Here is a 15,738-nt window from a genome sequence, read left to right on the forward strand (position 1 = left end):
TATGCCTACATACTCTTTTATTAAAATGTACAAGCAAACATTTATCATAACATCTATTATTCAATAATTGTTTTGAATCATTACATCCTAAAGCCTTGTGCACAGTGTTTTTTTTTAATCACAGATGAGTCATTTGTCCCAGAAGCAGATATTTGGACAGCCACAGTGAAGTGAGACCTAAAAAAATGTCATTCACAGATCTTAATTTAAAAAAACAATGAACAAAAAACAAAATGTGGCTATTCTTCTATAACAACTAATGCATTTCATATGACATCAGCCTGAAATAGCCCCGTTTTTCTCACTCTATCGGCACAAGAAATTTACAAACCAACCTTGAGAAAACATTTGATAAAGTTTGTTCCTAATGGTGGACTTTTCCTCCACATTTCACTCTGACTCCTGCCCAAAAGCCCCTCTCACCGCACCAATAACCACATCCACCACCCCCATTATTACACCCCCTCCAAGCCTAAACACATTACCCACCCCATTTCCACATCTCCACACCAGCCTCCCAAACCCTCCACCCACAGATTGAGCCTGACCCCCCATCTCTGACATCACTGTTCCTACGTAACCCTCGCTCTGCTCCCACAGCCGACCTCCAAAGAACTTGGTCACCCACCAAGCATTATCCAACGCACCACCAAATATCCCAACTGTGTCTCCAGCCAGGGTCCCGACGCCTGTGACGCCAGTGTGGCAGCTGTTAAACAAGGCTCCCAGCATGGAGGAGGAGCAGTAGTAGACGCTGGAACAGAAGTTTTGCCCAAAATCCAGTAGTTTGTCGCCAGCTGAGCCCATCCCAGACCAGAGGTCAGAGATCAAGAGGTGGACCAGGGCGTATGTTTCTCCAGGCAGAGCAGACAGAACCCCAAGGTCTTCCTGAAGAACGTACGTCACCTGAGTCAAAAGACAAAAATGTATTTTTTTAGTGTGTGAAATGACAGAATGACCTGAGGCCATACCATGAGTGAACACTTGCTGCTGGCCACACCTCATTCCAGTCTTTGGGAGGTGTACACTTGAATAAGATTTATTTAAACAACCTTGAATAGTTTCTTTGTAAATTGACAACACTATACTAACATATCTATGTTATGTTTCATGAACTCTTGGAAGATTAGTCTCTTGTTATCTAAAAATACTAAAATGAAGACACAAGTAATGAATAGTAATATTTTTTCGGCTTTGTCCTATTGCTGTTGCCTTTTGCAAACTCGTTAACCTTGTTATTCATATAGTCACTCATATAGTAATAAACCATTATCCTAATTATCCAGAATTTAGTATTTGCTAAAATTCTTGTAATTATCAAGTATTTTGCCCTTTAATTGGTTAAGTTAAAGGGGCAATCCCCCATTTTTACACATGAAGTTCACTTCACCAATTTTCACTAAGACTGTGAAAACAGTTGTATAATGTCTTCAGTTGCTCTGGACCGGCTGTCTAACATCTGACAAAATAACCCTGATGATCTTATCAGGCATGACCTTGCAGTGGTGTTGGCAGGCTCGGTTCAGTTGCATTATGGGAAGCGTAGGAAGCAGCGATTTCGACCGTTCCCTTGTGAGCCTTATGGACTGTATTGCAAAATTGCTGGAGTACCCTTTTAATTTAAATAAAATCAAACTTTCTAAAAGGTTCAGTAACTTTCATCACCTGTCCGGGTAACTGTGTGACTGTGGAGAACACGGGCCGCAGCGGAGCTTTGAGGATGGACAATGTGGTGGAGAGGACGTAAACGAGAATGCTACTGGAATTTGTGTCTTTCACTTGTTCACCCTCAGTTTCATAGTCAGCTGAGGACTCAGAAGACTCAGATCTGACAGCTCTTGAACGCCTCACATCCCGCTGCTCTTCACCGCTACCCTCTGAAGCCGCGGCATCAGCATCATTGACACGTGAAACAACCTCCTCTTTAGTGGCTTCTGAACCAGCCTCCTCTCCTTGAGTGGCTTCTGATCCAGCCTCCTCTCCTTGAGTGGCTTCTGATCCAGCCTCCTCTCCTTGAGTGGCTTCTGATCCAGCCTCCTCTCCTTGAGTGGCTTCTGAACCAGCCTCCCCTCCTTCGGTGACCTCGCCAGAAGTGTTTGAATCTGTGTTTTCACCAGTAAGATCTGCATACAGCTTTTCTGTGTGTCCAGGGAGCCCCTCACTGTGACGATCCACTCTGATTCCAACAGTGTCCCCATCTGCTCCTCCACAGCCCTCTGAGAACAGCTCAGCCACTCCTAGCATCTCCTCCAGCTCCTTCACGCTCACTTGCTTCTCCCCTTCCCCCGCCTCTCTGATTAACCCCATGCTGAAGCCACTCTTCCCCTCTGGGGCAGCGCAGCACACTGCAGACCACAGCGGCTTCGTCTCACACTCATCGTCTCCATCCTCAGCAGCCCTGAGACCTCCTACCCCAGTCAGGATGTAGAGCTCACCCCCTAAAGTGCTGCACTGGGGAGTGATGCTTGAATGGACCAGTGCTGTGACTGTTGAGTCCCAATGTTGAAGGGGGGAGTCTGTGGGTGAGACAGGATGAGCTGGATCACCGCCTCCTCTGAGAAGAGCTGGTACTGCTACTTTAAAGTTGTCTTCTTCCTCTGTCTGCCAGACAAATAATCAAAATGAAGTGTGAGTGCAAAATGATCTATGCAAGTGTACACTGGTTAGAACCCATTGTTAGCTTACAGATATTTCAGCTGGTATCAAATATAAATGGTTACATTTTATTTAAGTGACCATTTATAAATGTTCCGAAGTTCTTATTAAATGCACTATTAAGTTATTCAATATAACATTTGAAAAATAGGATGTGTTTGGCTCTCACTGTTTGACATCACTCTGTGATACTTGTGTGAGGAGTAGCTAAAGGTTTTCTTGAACAAAGATCCAGCTGTTTGGTGGCTTATTGGCCACTTGGCCACTAATGCTCTGATCTGTTGTGACTTTCTGTATATTCAATTTTCAAATGCAGGAACTTGCAGTACATTACCAGAGCTGATGTTTACATGGATTAGTGCAATGGTGGAAGAAGTATAGTTCCAATGCAAAAACCACAAAAGGATTTATTTATATTTATTACAACTAAAGGTCCTGCATTCAAAATCGTAAAGTAAAAGTGTTATCCACAACATACCGTATACTTAAAGTATAAAGTGTAACAGGAGTCACAGGATCGAAAAGGGTGTTAAATAGTAATAATTGCGTAAACGAGAAGAAAATTTGTATTTATTGTTTGACTTTTTTTCATAATCTTTCATCTTTGTTAAATGTTTTTTTTTTGTGGAACTGCTAAACACTCAGAAACATCACAGGCACAACTTTTTGTTAGAGGTCAATCCAAAAAGTTTGGGAGCCAATGGTTTAATCCTTCACAATTCATTTTTATTTTATCAAAAATTGTATTAATTAGTTTATCATATTTTTTGCTAAACTCTTAATCTGAAAAGTAACTAGAAACTATATTTGTCAGATAAACACAGTGGAGCAAAAAGACAATATTTCCCCAAATCTTGTTTAGTAGAAGTTATAAAGTAACGTACTTGAAATATGATTACTACTTGAGTAAGGTACTTAAGTTAATTTACCAGCCACCACTGATTTACTGTTTGCATGCTGGAACACCAGTCTCAGATTTCTTATTGTACTTTTTTGACTTACATTTTTCATATTCCATCATTCAACAACAGATAGTACTACGTTAAATAGCATGCATGTCCTTACCCCAAGTTCTCCCCCCTCATCTTCCTCCTTCTCTGTCCAATCGTGGCTGAGATGGAAGGCCGAGTAGACGGCTGTGTCACAGGTCGGTTTGGACAGAGAGGCAAACGCCTCTCCCCCGGGCAGTCTGTGGCAGAGTGAGCGCAGCAGCCCTGCAGAGGCTCCCCGAGGAGGCGTCTGTCTGTAGAAGCAGTGGCTGCAGAGGCTAAAGCCTGGCTCTGAGTTGTCCTCAGCTGGAAGAGACAGGCCTGGGCCCAGCACTGCCAGCAGCCAGACAGCTGCACTGACAGCGGCAGGACACAGCATGGTGGTGGTGTGCTCAGCAGATCCCCCCTCTCTCTCTCACACACCCACACTCACACAGAGGAAGAGGGAGAGGCTTATAAATTATCCAGTGGTTTCCGTATATAGATGGAAAAGATAAGGTAGCCAAGGCTGGCTGCTGATAGCTTGTTGTTTTTCTCACTTGGTCCTTGGTCTCTCCTTCAGTTTGTCTCCAACCATGTCTGTCTTCTTTTAAAGTCCTCTGTACCCTGAGTGAATCTGTTTTGCAGGCACAATCCTGCTTAGTCCTTGATTTCCCTTTCCCTGACAACCTCGCCCCCTGTCAGTTCCACCCTCTTTTGACTCTCCCTCTAGTTGTACCTCCACTTCACCCCTCCCTCTGAAACGCTCTATGGTTACACCTTTCGCTCCCACTGCTGTTAAGTACACAAGCCGAGCACACACCCATCAAAAGCTGTCAATTACCTGTAAGTCTGCATTCCAAAACAATGGTCGTTGTACAAGCTTAGTCCCTTCAATGACACACTCTTGTCATCTATTATTCTTGGTGCAGCACATTCCTGAAAGTGCTGATTCTGTAGTCAGACAGTTGCTTTGAACTACTTAATTTCAGGCTGGACTGTTCACTTGAAACTGCAGGTAAAATGTGAGCAACTGAGCTCTAAATTTAACTATGTCTGCTCATGAAAGCGTCATTAAAGTTTAATCCTGACAGTGACAAAGACACGGGTCATTGTCTTACCCAGAGTGCAGACAAAACACACAGCCCTTTCATGCCTCGCAGATTGCAACTCACTTTCCTTGATACTAGAAACATGCCTGTTGAGACACGATGTTGGCACTGACTTTGTTCCTCACAAAATCATTATGTGGCAAAAACTGTAATTTGTACGTAATCTGACAATTCTGTGCATGAGTAAGAGTCAACAGAAAAACTTCTAGTTCTCTTTTTGACATCCAGAAGAGGTGGAGTCCAGCAAGGTAGTATTCAAGTTGCTTAAGAGTTATGACAAACAAGAACCAAATGTACCTCAGGGCTTCTATAAGGAACGTTATCAGGATTTCTTTGCAGAGAGGTCAAGTAACCAAAGAAAAACATGTGTGATAAGCAAAGTTTACATGAACTTTCTTTACATATAGCTCTAGTGAAGTGAATATGGTCAGCTCACATTTCGGTATATAATAAGTATTCCCACAGACTATAGCATACCTTAGTGACTGACCGTGGCTATGGAATGAGAGTTTTACGGTGTGATGTTGTAGGTGCAGCATCAAGTCATACTATACAACACTACATCTATTGTAAAATGGTGCAGAAAGAAATAGTTTTAGGCAAACAACCTTAAACTGTTTTGGCTAAATTGCCTCTCCAGCATGTTTTTTGGCAGAATATGTAAATGAAACCTGACACACAATTTGACTTTAAACAAAACCTTATCTGAAATTATAACATTTTATTTTCTGACACACAAATTGATATGTGCAAAAATAAATTTAAATAGGCATGAAGTAGCTTTGATCATTATTGTTTTAAAAAAACATCAACATGCTATAGGTACATGAAAAACATACCTGCAACAAGCAATGAAGTAACATTTGAAACATCTATATCATAATAAAACAGCTTTAATGGACTGCAGTATTTATGTCTGAGATGGTGTTAAGACAACATAAAGCAAATAAACAAACACTCTTTGTCCCAGACACACCTTGTTGTAGTCACAGTTTGTGGATTGCGAGACAAAAAACAATCAGCAGGCTGCTTAATAAGTAAATAATCTGATCCTCCCCATGGCAGCGGATTTTTAAAGAAGCTTACAAACTGTAATTCTGTCACAGATTTCATTCTTAACATAATATTAAAACCCCACATTTATCTGGGAGATATTTTGACAGTGATACTGCAACTAAGCAAATGTCCACAGGGGGGCGCTTGGCCCTCCTTTTTTTTTTTGAAAATGTGTAATGGGCTTTTGAATACAGAAAATACATTCAGTCACATTTTGTCTTTTGCTCTCACAACACACAGATGTACAAACCTTCCATCCCTTGCTTATAAATACATCTAAAACACACAATCGGCCTCACTCGTTAGGGATGTCAATGACCAGTTCAGCCTCGTCTCCCTCCCCTCTGTCTTCATCTCCTCTGTCGCTGTCTCCTTCGCTGTCTCCCTCCTCCTCAGCTGCGTCTCCACTAAGCATCTGTCTGGGAACCCAGCTGAAGGGGCCGCTGGTTGCTGGAGGGGCCGCGGGGGCTGATGGGTAGTTAGCTGATATTGGGGCAACAACCTGAGAGGAATTCAAAATAAAGCACAAATGTTAGGACAAGGAGGTGGAGATATGATGAAGGATTGAGGCGTATGGATGGTTGACTGCATCACAGATGATAAAGTAAATCAGGACAAAGCATGCCACATGAACTTACAGGCCAGTAGGTAATTTCAGCAGACTTTTAAACTGAAAATGGTGACTGAATTTTGTAACATTAGTGTCCTAAAATCTCATTATTACAGGTTATATTGAGTAAAATCAAGTACAGTTTACACCTGTCACCAATATTGGGCAACAAAGCAAACTAAATAGAGTTTTTGGATTCTCTAAATAGAACACAAAGTAGACTCATAGCCTACTGTGCCATCTAATATAAATGTAACTTTCATACAGAGGATGTGAGAAGTAAGCAATTTAATCTCTGAACATCATATTTTCCCCTCTCCTCTCTCACCTTCCCCGTAGTCTCTCTCTTGGTTTTAGGCGTCTTTGTTTTTCTCTCTTTCTTCATTCGTTCAGCTGGAGGAGCCAAATACTCTGGTGGGAAGGGCATCTGCCCAACACACACGCAGGCCCCCATTTGCCAAATGAACACACATGCACACAGGCATAGGATATTTACAAGACAGACACACAAAAAAGCACAAAAAACAGAGAGAATGAACAATGCGAGGACAGTGAAGCAATTATAAGCATCAAACAAAAGAAAAAACAAAGGAAGAGAGAAAACAGACTTGTGAATAAAATGACAAAACATTCAAATTATATAGACAATGCCAAATTAAAACAGGGTTTATGTTTGCTGATGAGGAGATGACAGAGGCAGCAATGATACTAAGATATAAGAAAAGGGAGATGGAAACTCACGGCGTTGAGGTAGGGCCCAGAGCCTGAGGACTGTAGGGGATTTACACCAGAACGAGACAGCAGGGAGAGATGAGGGGAGGATGATGAAGGAAGACACGTCCCAGGACTACTTCTGCGTCTGAAAAGAGCACATGAGAAATTAAGAGAAACTTAGTGGGGCAGCAAGAGCATTCAGAGCGCAAAATGTTTTGTCCACATTGGACCATTTGGTTCAGTGCAGTATTCCCCGTTGTTAGAACAGATCTGAATAAAAAACAAAAACAAAAACGACAGAATGGTCATTTACAACTTTCCTATCTATGAGAAAGTGAGCGTAAAAAGGTTCACAGGTTTGGCCATTGATTGTTTTGTTCGACGGAGTGTTTTGACCCAGAAATAGTTAGTTGAAAGGGTTACATAGGACTTAAAGACTGGATAACTTTGCACTATAACTTTGCTGCAATATTAATGTTCTGAATATCGGGTACAGTACCTTTAAAGAGACAGGCACTAAACAGGTGAGTTTCAGACAGAGGGTAGTATGAGGAAAATAATGTGTTTTTTGGACATTAAAGCATGTAAACATGTTCTAGCATGAACTTGAAAATGAGCATAATATGTCTCCTTCAAAAATCAAATGCATACTTTTCTCTTTGTCTTGGCCTTTCAGTGTTCACACTAATTCAGCACTTATGGTAGGCTAAAAAGAGGAAGAAAAGAGACCGTAGGACTTTACCATCCTTTCATGCACTAATTTAATACAAATGTATCACTGTTAGAGGCCTTTCAACCATATTTTAAGATTTCAATTGTATACTCTTCTGTGCATTGTACCATTGTTTTTCTTTTACAATGGTCACAATGACCAAAAATACAAGAGTATCATTTATTACTATGCATGTTGCATGTAGATATTTGGGTAACATATTCATTGAACAAGCAGCCTATGAAAGTTCAACATAGTGCTAGCCTCCCACAGGTAGAACAGCTGCTCAAGGTTTTGAGCAGGTCAGCACAAAATTTACCCCAGGCCAGTGGATTTAACTCCTTTAATTTATATTAAAATGCCCAACTTACTTCTTTGCTCCATCTCGTTCTCTTTCCCTCTCTCTAGGACCTTCTCCTTCACTATTTTCTGAAGAAACTGTTGCATCTGAATCTGGAACAGAAGACAAGAGAACCTGACTCTTACTCTTGTAATAGAAATGAAAGCATGCCGCAGTAATAAACACCTAGTACTTTGCCTTTGGGATGAGGTGTAATAACTACCTGAGGAGTCTTCATCTACCCTCTCATACTGCAGCAGTCTGTCCAGAAGGAAGCTAGAAAACAAGTGAATGACATTGTTTAGGGCCGATGCCGATATTTTATTTTCATCAGCCTTAGCCGATGACCGATATGGACTGCTGATTTCCTTGAGCCCGTATTTGGAGCCGATACTACTTTTGCAACCTCAATTTAAAATCCTAAAAATGACACAATGATGATAACTAATATTACGAGTCTCAATTTAAAAATTAATACAAAAAAGGAACATTTATTGAACTTAAAAGGTGTCGCCAGCAACATAGAGCTGCCTGAGGACGCCTGTCTGTAAATAATGCAGAGGGAAAACTATGGGCGAACGCAGCAGCCCGCATCGGCCGATACGATACACCTAAAAAACCAAAATATCGGCCGGCCATGTATCGGTCTATCACTAACATTGTTATGGACTACAGTGAAGGAGTTTAAGTAGCTCGGGATCATGTTCACGAGTGAGGGGACGATGGAGCGTGAGTTTGGGCGGAGAATCGGAGCAGCGGGGGCGGTGTTGCAGTCGCTCTACCGCACCGGAAGTGCTGAGCCGGAAGGCAAAGCTCTCGATCTACCGGTCAATCTTCGTTCCTACCCTCACCTATGGTCATGAAAGCTGGGTCATGACCGAAAGAACGAGGTCGCGGGTACAAGCGGCCGAAATGGGTTTCCTCAGGAGGGTGGCTGGAGTCTCCCTTAGAGATAGGGTGAGAAGTTCAGCCATCCGTGAGGAACTCGGAGTAGAGCCGCTGCTCCTTTGCGTTGAAAGGAGCCAGTTGAGGTGGTTCGGGCATCTAGTAAGGATGCCCCCTGGGCGCCTCCCTAGGGAGGAGTTCCAGGCACGTCCAGCTGGGAGGAGGCCTCGGGGAAGACCCAGGACCAGGTGGAGAGATTATATCTCCACTCTGGCCTGGGAACTCCTCGGGATCCCCCAGTTAGAGCTGGTTAATGTGGCCCGGGAAAGGGAAGTTTGGGGTCCCCTGCTAAAGCTGCTGCCCCCGCGACCTGACCCCGGATAAGCGGATGAAGATGAGAATGAGATGAAATCCAAACATTTACATGAAGCCAGAATCTTCTCACCTTTTGTCCCTGGAAACCTTGAGGAGTTTCCTCTGTGCTCTCCTCAGCTCCTCCTGAAAGCATTCCTGTTCCTGTTTACAACACAAACAAACAAACAAACACCAACTCAGTGCAGACAATGACGCATATATGTGTTATAATTAGTTAAATACGGTCCTCATTCACAGTTTTTGGACTCACATAAACAAGAAATTTTAACTTTCGTTTGAGATTTTTGTATTTCCGCTTGTAGTCAACTTCGACGTCCGCTTGACCGTTCATTTCTGAAACACACCAATGATGAAACAATGAAAATGTTACTTTTCCTGACACGGACTTTCTGTGAAACGTCACAACAAGGTACTGTATGCTAACGTTAGCTTACATAGCTAGCTCGCTAAAGCTGCTCTGAAAATAATACTTATGCCAGGATTTATTTCTAAAGTGCAAACATGGCTTCGGTTAAGTCAAAGGATATTTTTAGAATTAAAAAATAACACGGGTACCTCTCGCTTGAGTCTGTCTGTGCGACATGCTCTTGTTTACGTTCGTGACGTCGTTTTAATGCGACGTGATGGGCGGGGCTTAATTTGATTCTTTTTTATTTTATTATTTCTTTCTTCTTATTATGAACGGTTTTTCAAATGTACATTCACTTGTCAAATACATTAAAATTCTCAAAATGTTGTCACAAAAACAACAGGATTCACAAACAAATAAAAAAAGAAAGAAAGAAAGAAAGAAAGAAAGAAAGAAAGAAAAAGAAAGAAAGAAAGAAAGAAAGAAAAAAGAAAAAAAGAAAAAGAAAGAAAGAAAGAAAAAGAAAGAAAAGTACAGGAAATTAATACAAAACGATAGAATAAGATAAAGTTTACACAAATTTGAACACAATCATGAACACACCGAAGTATTTACCTAATTTGTTTTAAAAAATATAGTTTTATTATTATTGAAAAGATTCAATACAAACATTACTTTTCTGACATGTTTCAGAGTTATATACACAATACCAAAAAATATTTCTAAATATAGAAATAATGATACAATTAAATAAAATATAATAAAATGTACAAAGACAGTAAAACATTTAAAAAAAGGGAATGAAGAATAACAAAAACAAAAACGTATGGGGTCAGTTAACCTAAGGGGATACATTTTTGCCTATTCTGTGAATAAGATATTTAACTATAGAATCTCCATAAAATACACAGTATAATTTTTTATACTAGCCTAGTAATATAGCCAGTAGTAGGCCTAGTAATTTATTTCAGTACTTATTAACAATCTTCTAAAAACAAATCCACATAAGTCAGTAATTGAATGAAAGGTGTAGGCTGAAGCTTTAGCTGACTATATCTACTCTTTGTACTTTAATGAAACTGAAACTGTTCACACATTGCCTCTCCTTCCCTCTGACCTTTTGAGCTCCAGGAAATGAATGCCTGTCAGTGGTGTTTATTGGTGTCCATGGCTCAGGAATAACTACTGTCTAACTCAGCTTGATATTAATAACCTCAAAGTACTCTGCATATCTTTCCCTACCCAGCCAAAGCTTGCTCTCTGTCCTCTGCCTGGTTCCCAGCACTCCTCCAATACTAGTTTATAGAGGTGTTGTCTCTTATGTCCTGTTGGGTTAGCCCAGTAGCTGGTCATTAACCACTTCCTTCTAATATCTAGTGGCATCTCTCCCTCCTGGACTTGCAGGGCTGGGATTGGAGTTGACTTTACTGCTACACAGAACTTGTGCTTATATTGTATTTATTTAGCTTTTCCAACAGGGTTTTTAAGATTGAACCATAGGCTACCATAATCAATAAGGACCTATTATATTTCTTAAATATAAATATATGAATACAGATAGAATAATTTAATAACAACAAAACCACCATTTCACATTTTTTCTTTTCTGTTAATTTGGTATAGGATATAATAGAATAGAAATACTTTATTGATCCAAAGCTGAGAAATTTCAGTGTAACAACAGGATTACACAAAGCAGTAATATAAAAGGTACCTAAAAAAGAAAATTTACAAATAAGTGGACTAACTGTAGTGCAAATGTAATCATATAATAATCTAAGGTGCAGTGGGCAGATTATGAGAAAAAACATAAGGTGCTTTAGATTGTATTGTGCTGAAAGGTTTAACTGTTTTCCTGTATCCTCCCTTCGTATAATCTAAAATGATATGATGATAATATTTGTTAATTTTCCTTTACATTATCCACATATTTTCCAAGAATCTTCTAATTTGTTTTTGAATTACAGACATACAAAAATAAACAAGGCAGTGTAGTAAAATTTAATATCCAGCACTGATTTACAGCTGCTTTGAACTGAACTGCTGTGCATGCTGCCATGACTTCCTGCAGTGGGCTTTTGTATTTGTATTGCATCATCCTGTCAGTGTCTCCTCCACCTGCCGCATACTGTAGTGCCCTGAGTTTGCAGCTCAACCACAGCTCAGCACAGTCACTTTGCCAGGACCCAGCGCCATGAATTATAGATGAGGAACATTTGCAGAGATGAGTAATACTGCCTCAGTGCACATACCCATAGACTCCCCTGTGTGTCCAGGAGAGAGTGATGGGGGGAGACAAGCAGAGACAGAGAATGAAGTAAAGATATAAAAAGTTGAGGTAAGTGGACAGATCCGAGGCAGATTTATTTTTATTTTTTATTAAATGAGAAGAGGCTGGTGACTGGGCAGTTGGGTGCAGATATACTCCTGAGGAGAGAGCAGAAATGCTGACTGTAAGTTTAGAGACAGTGGCCCCCGCTCACACAATATGAAACCCAGCAGGGCACAGAAAGATTAACAGCATCCTTTAATGTAACTACCAAAGTAAGCACTGTAATAGCTCATGTAGTTGCCGCACTGGATCCTCTCAACCACAAACAATGAGAGCCACCTTGCAAAATTAAACATGCATTGTCTCCCTGCCAGACAAAACAACAGTCGTTATGAAACACAATGCTGCCTCTGGACACTGACGGATTCTTCTTTAATTCCAAAGACGCTGGCAGACAGAAATAGACTCTTCTGTGTCTGCTGCCATAAATCGCTGCTGCCAGCCAGCAAGCCCTCCTGGCAGCTAAAGTCATCTGCTTCCCCTCCACCCCTCCTTTCTCTCCTCTGATCTTAATGGATCCATATATTCTCAAGTCAGGCTGTGGACACTGATCCGTGCTTGTCAGTATGATTTCTCCTGTTCATTTTCTGACTGGATGTATGCCCCTGTTGCTCGATTAATACAACCAGACTCTGACTGTTGCTCTTTTTGTGCTGGCATGTGTGCCAACCCTCCCCCTCTTCCCCCTCTCCCTCTCTTTATTTGTTGTGTCCTCCAATTTGTCCCTCCCTCTGACTCTGTCCATCACTATTATTGCAGTTTGCCCAAGAGACTTCTCGATTTCTGTTCTGTCCAATGTGCAGATACTGGAATGTACCAAAACTACCCCAAAGACACCAACAACAACTGCAACAAAAGCCTTCTCTGTGATCACAAGGTAAGCGAACCATGTTTTATGGTTTTCACCTGCTGCTGTATTTAGAACCGCTGATGTAAGATACAGTGGCTCTCATAATGTGATTATATTTATTTCATAGATAAAGAAACTCAGTTTGAAGGATATTAAATCATTAACATTTCTGTTTCATTTTTTCTCCAATTCTCTGTCTACTGTGTGTGTGTGTGTGTGTGTGTGTGTGTGTGTGTGTGTGTGTGTGTTACAGGAAAGGCTTATCCAGGCTATTAAAAGAATCAAGCACGAGGTAGATGAGTGCAGAGAAGCAGAGTGCGAGACGTACATAGAGTCAGTGGGAGTAGAGGTACTGTTGTTGCATTATTAATCCTTTTCTATTGTTTTAGTTTAAAATTCACACTTTTCATAGACACAACATAACATGAACAAAACGAGTAGATAGGCCCGTTCATAAGCTTGTTTTGAAACTGATTATCCATATCGTAATATCCACCCACTAAACTATTAAGTCACACCAAGACTGAATTGATAATTGTCCATCTTTTCTCATCCCGACTTTCAGAGCAGTTTCGATGACCTGGAACGAGAAATCAGAGCTGAGTTCCAGAACCTCCATCGTTTCCTGGACGAGGAGGAGTGTAAGGATTTGGAGCGATTGAAGAGGGAGAAACAGAAACAAGTGAAGCAGCTGAAGGAAAGAGAAAAGAAAATAGCAGCACAAGGGAGAGACCTGGGGACAGCGATCACGGTGCTCAACAGCAAACTGGCCGAGGAGGACAGTCCTAAACTGCTCAAAGTGAGGAACCATTTTCACAGCAAGCGAAGCAATGAACACACAGTGATTTTTATTATTGGATTGATTACACTATAGAGCTCATGTGTGAGTGTGGAAAGAGGGGGAGGTGAAGTTTGGACTCCCTCCATAAAATATTCTGGAAAGTTCTTTGCACAACAGCAGAGCCACACATCCAGGGTTTATACAGGGCCACTGCAAGCTTTGACCTTGGCCTGGGACAAAACTTTACTTACCATACTTGTGACTTGTCAAAATAACCGTCTATAATTGCTCCTCCTGTTTTGACTCATTTAAGCTTAGAACCGCTGGGAAACAATGTGACTGTGCAGGTTTTACATCAAAGGAACTCGACCCCAGAGACAGTAAGCAGCTCTGCACCCCTTCATTGGCACTTGTTTGATCAATTATAGACATTGATTGGCTAAACAGTTGACATTCCTGGTTTTGAAAGCCAAAATCTATTTCTCATTAATAAAGCGAAAGGACAAAAGGAACTCAACGCATCAGTCAGCAAATAGGAAAGGGCAGCGTGAGGCAGCCAGGCTGATGCCACAGTTTGCATTCGGAGTCCAAACAAAGATTGTTTGTGGCAAATGAAAAGTTTTCGTCTTACTGTGCTGAACACTATTGTTTCAACCAACTTTCCTAAACTGTTTCTCTCATTGCAGGATATTCAAGATCTCTTAAAAAGGCAGGTTTTCTCAACCTAACCGTTTTTTATCTCCACTGCCCCCCCCCCCCCCCCCCACATCTCATTGATCTTGTGTGTATGCATGCTTAAAATTTCCACTAATCTCTGCACATCAATCCATCTCCATAAATCGCACTGTGGTGAGATTTAGGTCGATATTGTACCATTCTTCATTCAGTCCTCCCCTCTCCTCATTTTGTCCAAGCAGGTCTCAAGTCAGGTTTGTTCCTCCAGCAGAGGTGGACACTGAGGTGCGCTCTGGACAGTTTGTGGGGCCGATACAGTACAGGATATGGAAACACATGAAAAGCTGCCTTTACCCGAGTATGTTCACACTCCATTTCATATACGTATCACATGCAGAACAACAAAACTCACCTTATTTAATCTCTATTTGCCTACAGATATCACCTCAATGACCTTTGACCCTGACACAGCCCACCCTAATCTGTCCCTGTCCCAGTCTTGCACCTCAGTCTGGTTTGAGGAGGATAAGGACACGAAGGATTGCCAGGCCAACCCACAACGGTTTCACTACTATTACTGTGTGTTGGGGCATCAGAGCTTCACCACAGGGCGACATTACTGGGAGGTAGAGGTGGGACGAAAAACAGCGTGGAAGTTGGGCGTGGCACGAAAAGATGTCCCAAGAGGGGAGATGGATGCTACCGGCACTTCTAGTGGTCTCTGGACCCTGTCCCTGAAGAGTGGATCTGTCGTAGCCTGCACCGACCCAAAGCCCACCAAGGTCACCGTATCTGCCCATCTTTTCCGCATCGGTGTGTTCTTAGACTGTGAAAAGGAGGAGGTGTCTTTCTATAATGCTGTTACCATGGGGCCAATCTACACCTTTACTATGGGAGCCGTCGATGTTCCTCTGTACCCCTTCTATAATCCATGTGACGCAGATGATGGCAAGAACACGGCCCCAATTAAGATCTTTAACCCTTCACTATGATGAGGAGCACCAACACATGTTGTTCATTTAATCTTAGTAAAGTTATTATAATTGGCAATCAATTAATGGTTAGTAGGAACATTTTTTTCAGACACATTTGCTTTATTTTTCCTTACCTGAAAATATTTCTGTTATATTGGACAAAACAAACCATTTGAAGACATGACCTTCGATTTTGGGACATTTTTCACAAATTTTTGAATGTTTTTGCAGCCCAAATATAATGTACTCCCAATTTGCGGAAAATGAGTTGCAAATAGAGAAACTCCATATTTAATGATACTAAAGTATATATACATAAAACATGCTTGTTACTGAAACCACTTTTTTCA

General features: G+C 41.4%; 3 protein-coding genes across 4 annotated transcripts; 1 reads left to right on the forward strand and 2 right to left on the reverse strand.

Moving 5' to 3' along the window:
* LOC310950786 (uncharacterized protein) lies at positions 1 to 4,321 on the reverse strand. The gene is made up of 3 exons (XM_083918779.1): positions 3,721 to 4,321; positions 1,666 to 2,601; positions 1 to 906 (listed from the first exon to the last, which is right to left on the reverse strand). The coding sequence occupies exons 1-3, from the start codon at positions 4,021 to 4,023 to the stop codon at positions 391 to 393; spliced, it is 1,755 nt and encodes a 584-aa protein (XP_083774905.1). The 5' UTR covers positions 4,024 to 4,321; the 3' UTR covers positions 1 to 390.
* Positions 4,322 to 5,442: 1,121 nt separating this feature from the next.
* ino80e (INO80 complex subunit E) lies at positions 5,443 to 10,026 on the reverse strand. Its single transcript, XM_083918982.1, has 8 exons — positions 9,983 to 10,026; positions 9,678 to 9,760; positions 9,498 to 9,568; positions 8,391 to 8,443; positions 8,199 to 8,280; positions 7,143 to 7,260; positions 6,730 to 6,828; positions 5,443 to 6,293 (listed from the first exon to the last, which is right to left on the reverse strand). Exons 1-8 carry the CDS (start codon positions 10,008 to 10,010, stop codon positions 6,087 to 6,089), a joined length of 741 nt encoding a protein of 246 aa, XP_083775108.1. The 5' UTR covers positions 10,011 to 10,026; the 3' UTR covers positions 5,443 to 6,086.
* A 1,966-nt stretch (positions 10,027 to 11,992) lies between these two features.
* On the forward strand, positions 11,993 to 15,720 carry LOC310951002 (zinc-binding protein A33). Of its 2 annotated transcripts, XM_083919062.1 has the most exons (7): positions 11,993 to 12,114; positions 12,912 to 12,985; positions 13,212 to 13,307; positions 13,524 to 13,757; positions 14,426 to 14,448; positions 14,657 to 14,772; positions 14,853 to 15,720. In XM_083919062.1, exons 2-7 carry the CDS (start codon positions 12,920 to 12,922, stop codon positions 15,404 to 15,406), a joined length of 1,089 nt encoding a protein of 362 aa, XP_083775188.1. In that variant the 5' UTR covers positions 11,993 to 12,114; positions 12,912 to 12,919; the 3' UTR covers positions 15,407 to 15,720. The 2 variants fall into 2 exon arrangements, with proteins under 2 accessions (XP_083775188.1, XP_083775187.1); XM_083919061.1 differs by lacking the exon at positions 11,993 to 12,114 and having other exon boundaries at positions 12,862 to 12,985.
* Positions 15,721 to 15,738: the final 18 nt, after the last annotated feature.

Source organism: Echiichthys vipera (genome assembly GCF_963691815.1).
Source record: "Echiichthys vipera genome assembly, chromosome: 8".
Lineage (NCBI taxonomy): Eukaryota > Metazoa > Chordata > Actinopteri > Perciformes > Trachinidae > Echiichthys > Echiichthys vipera.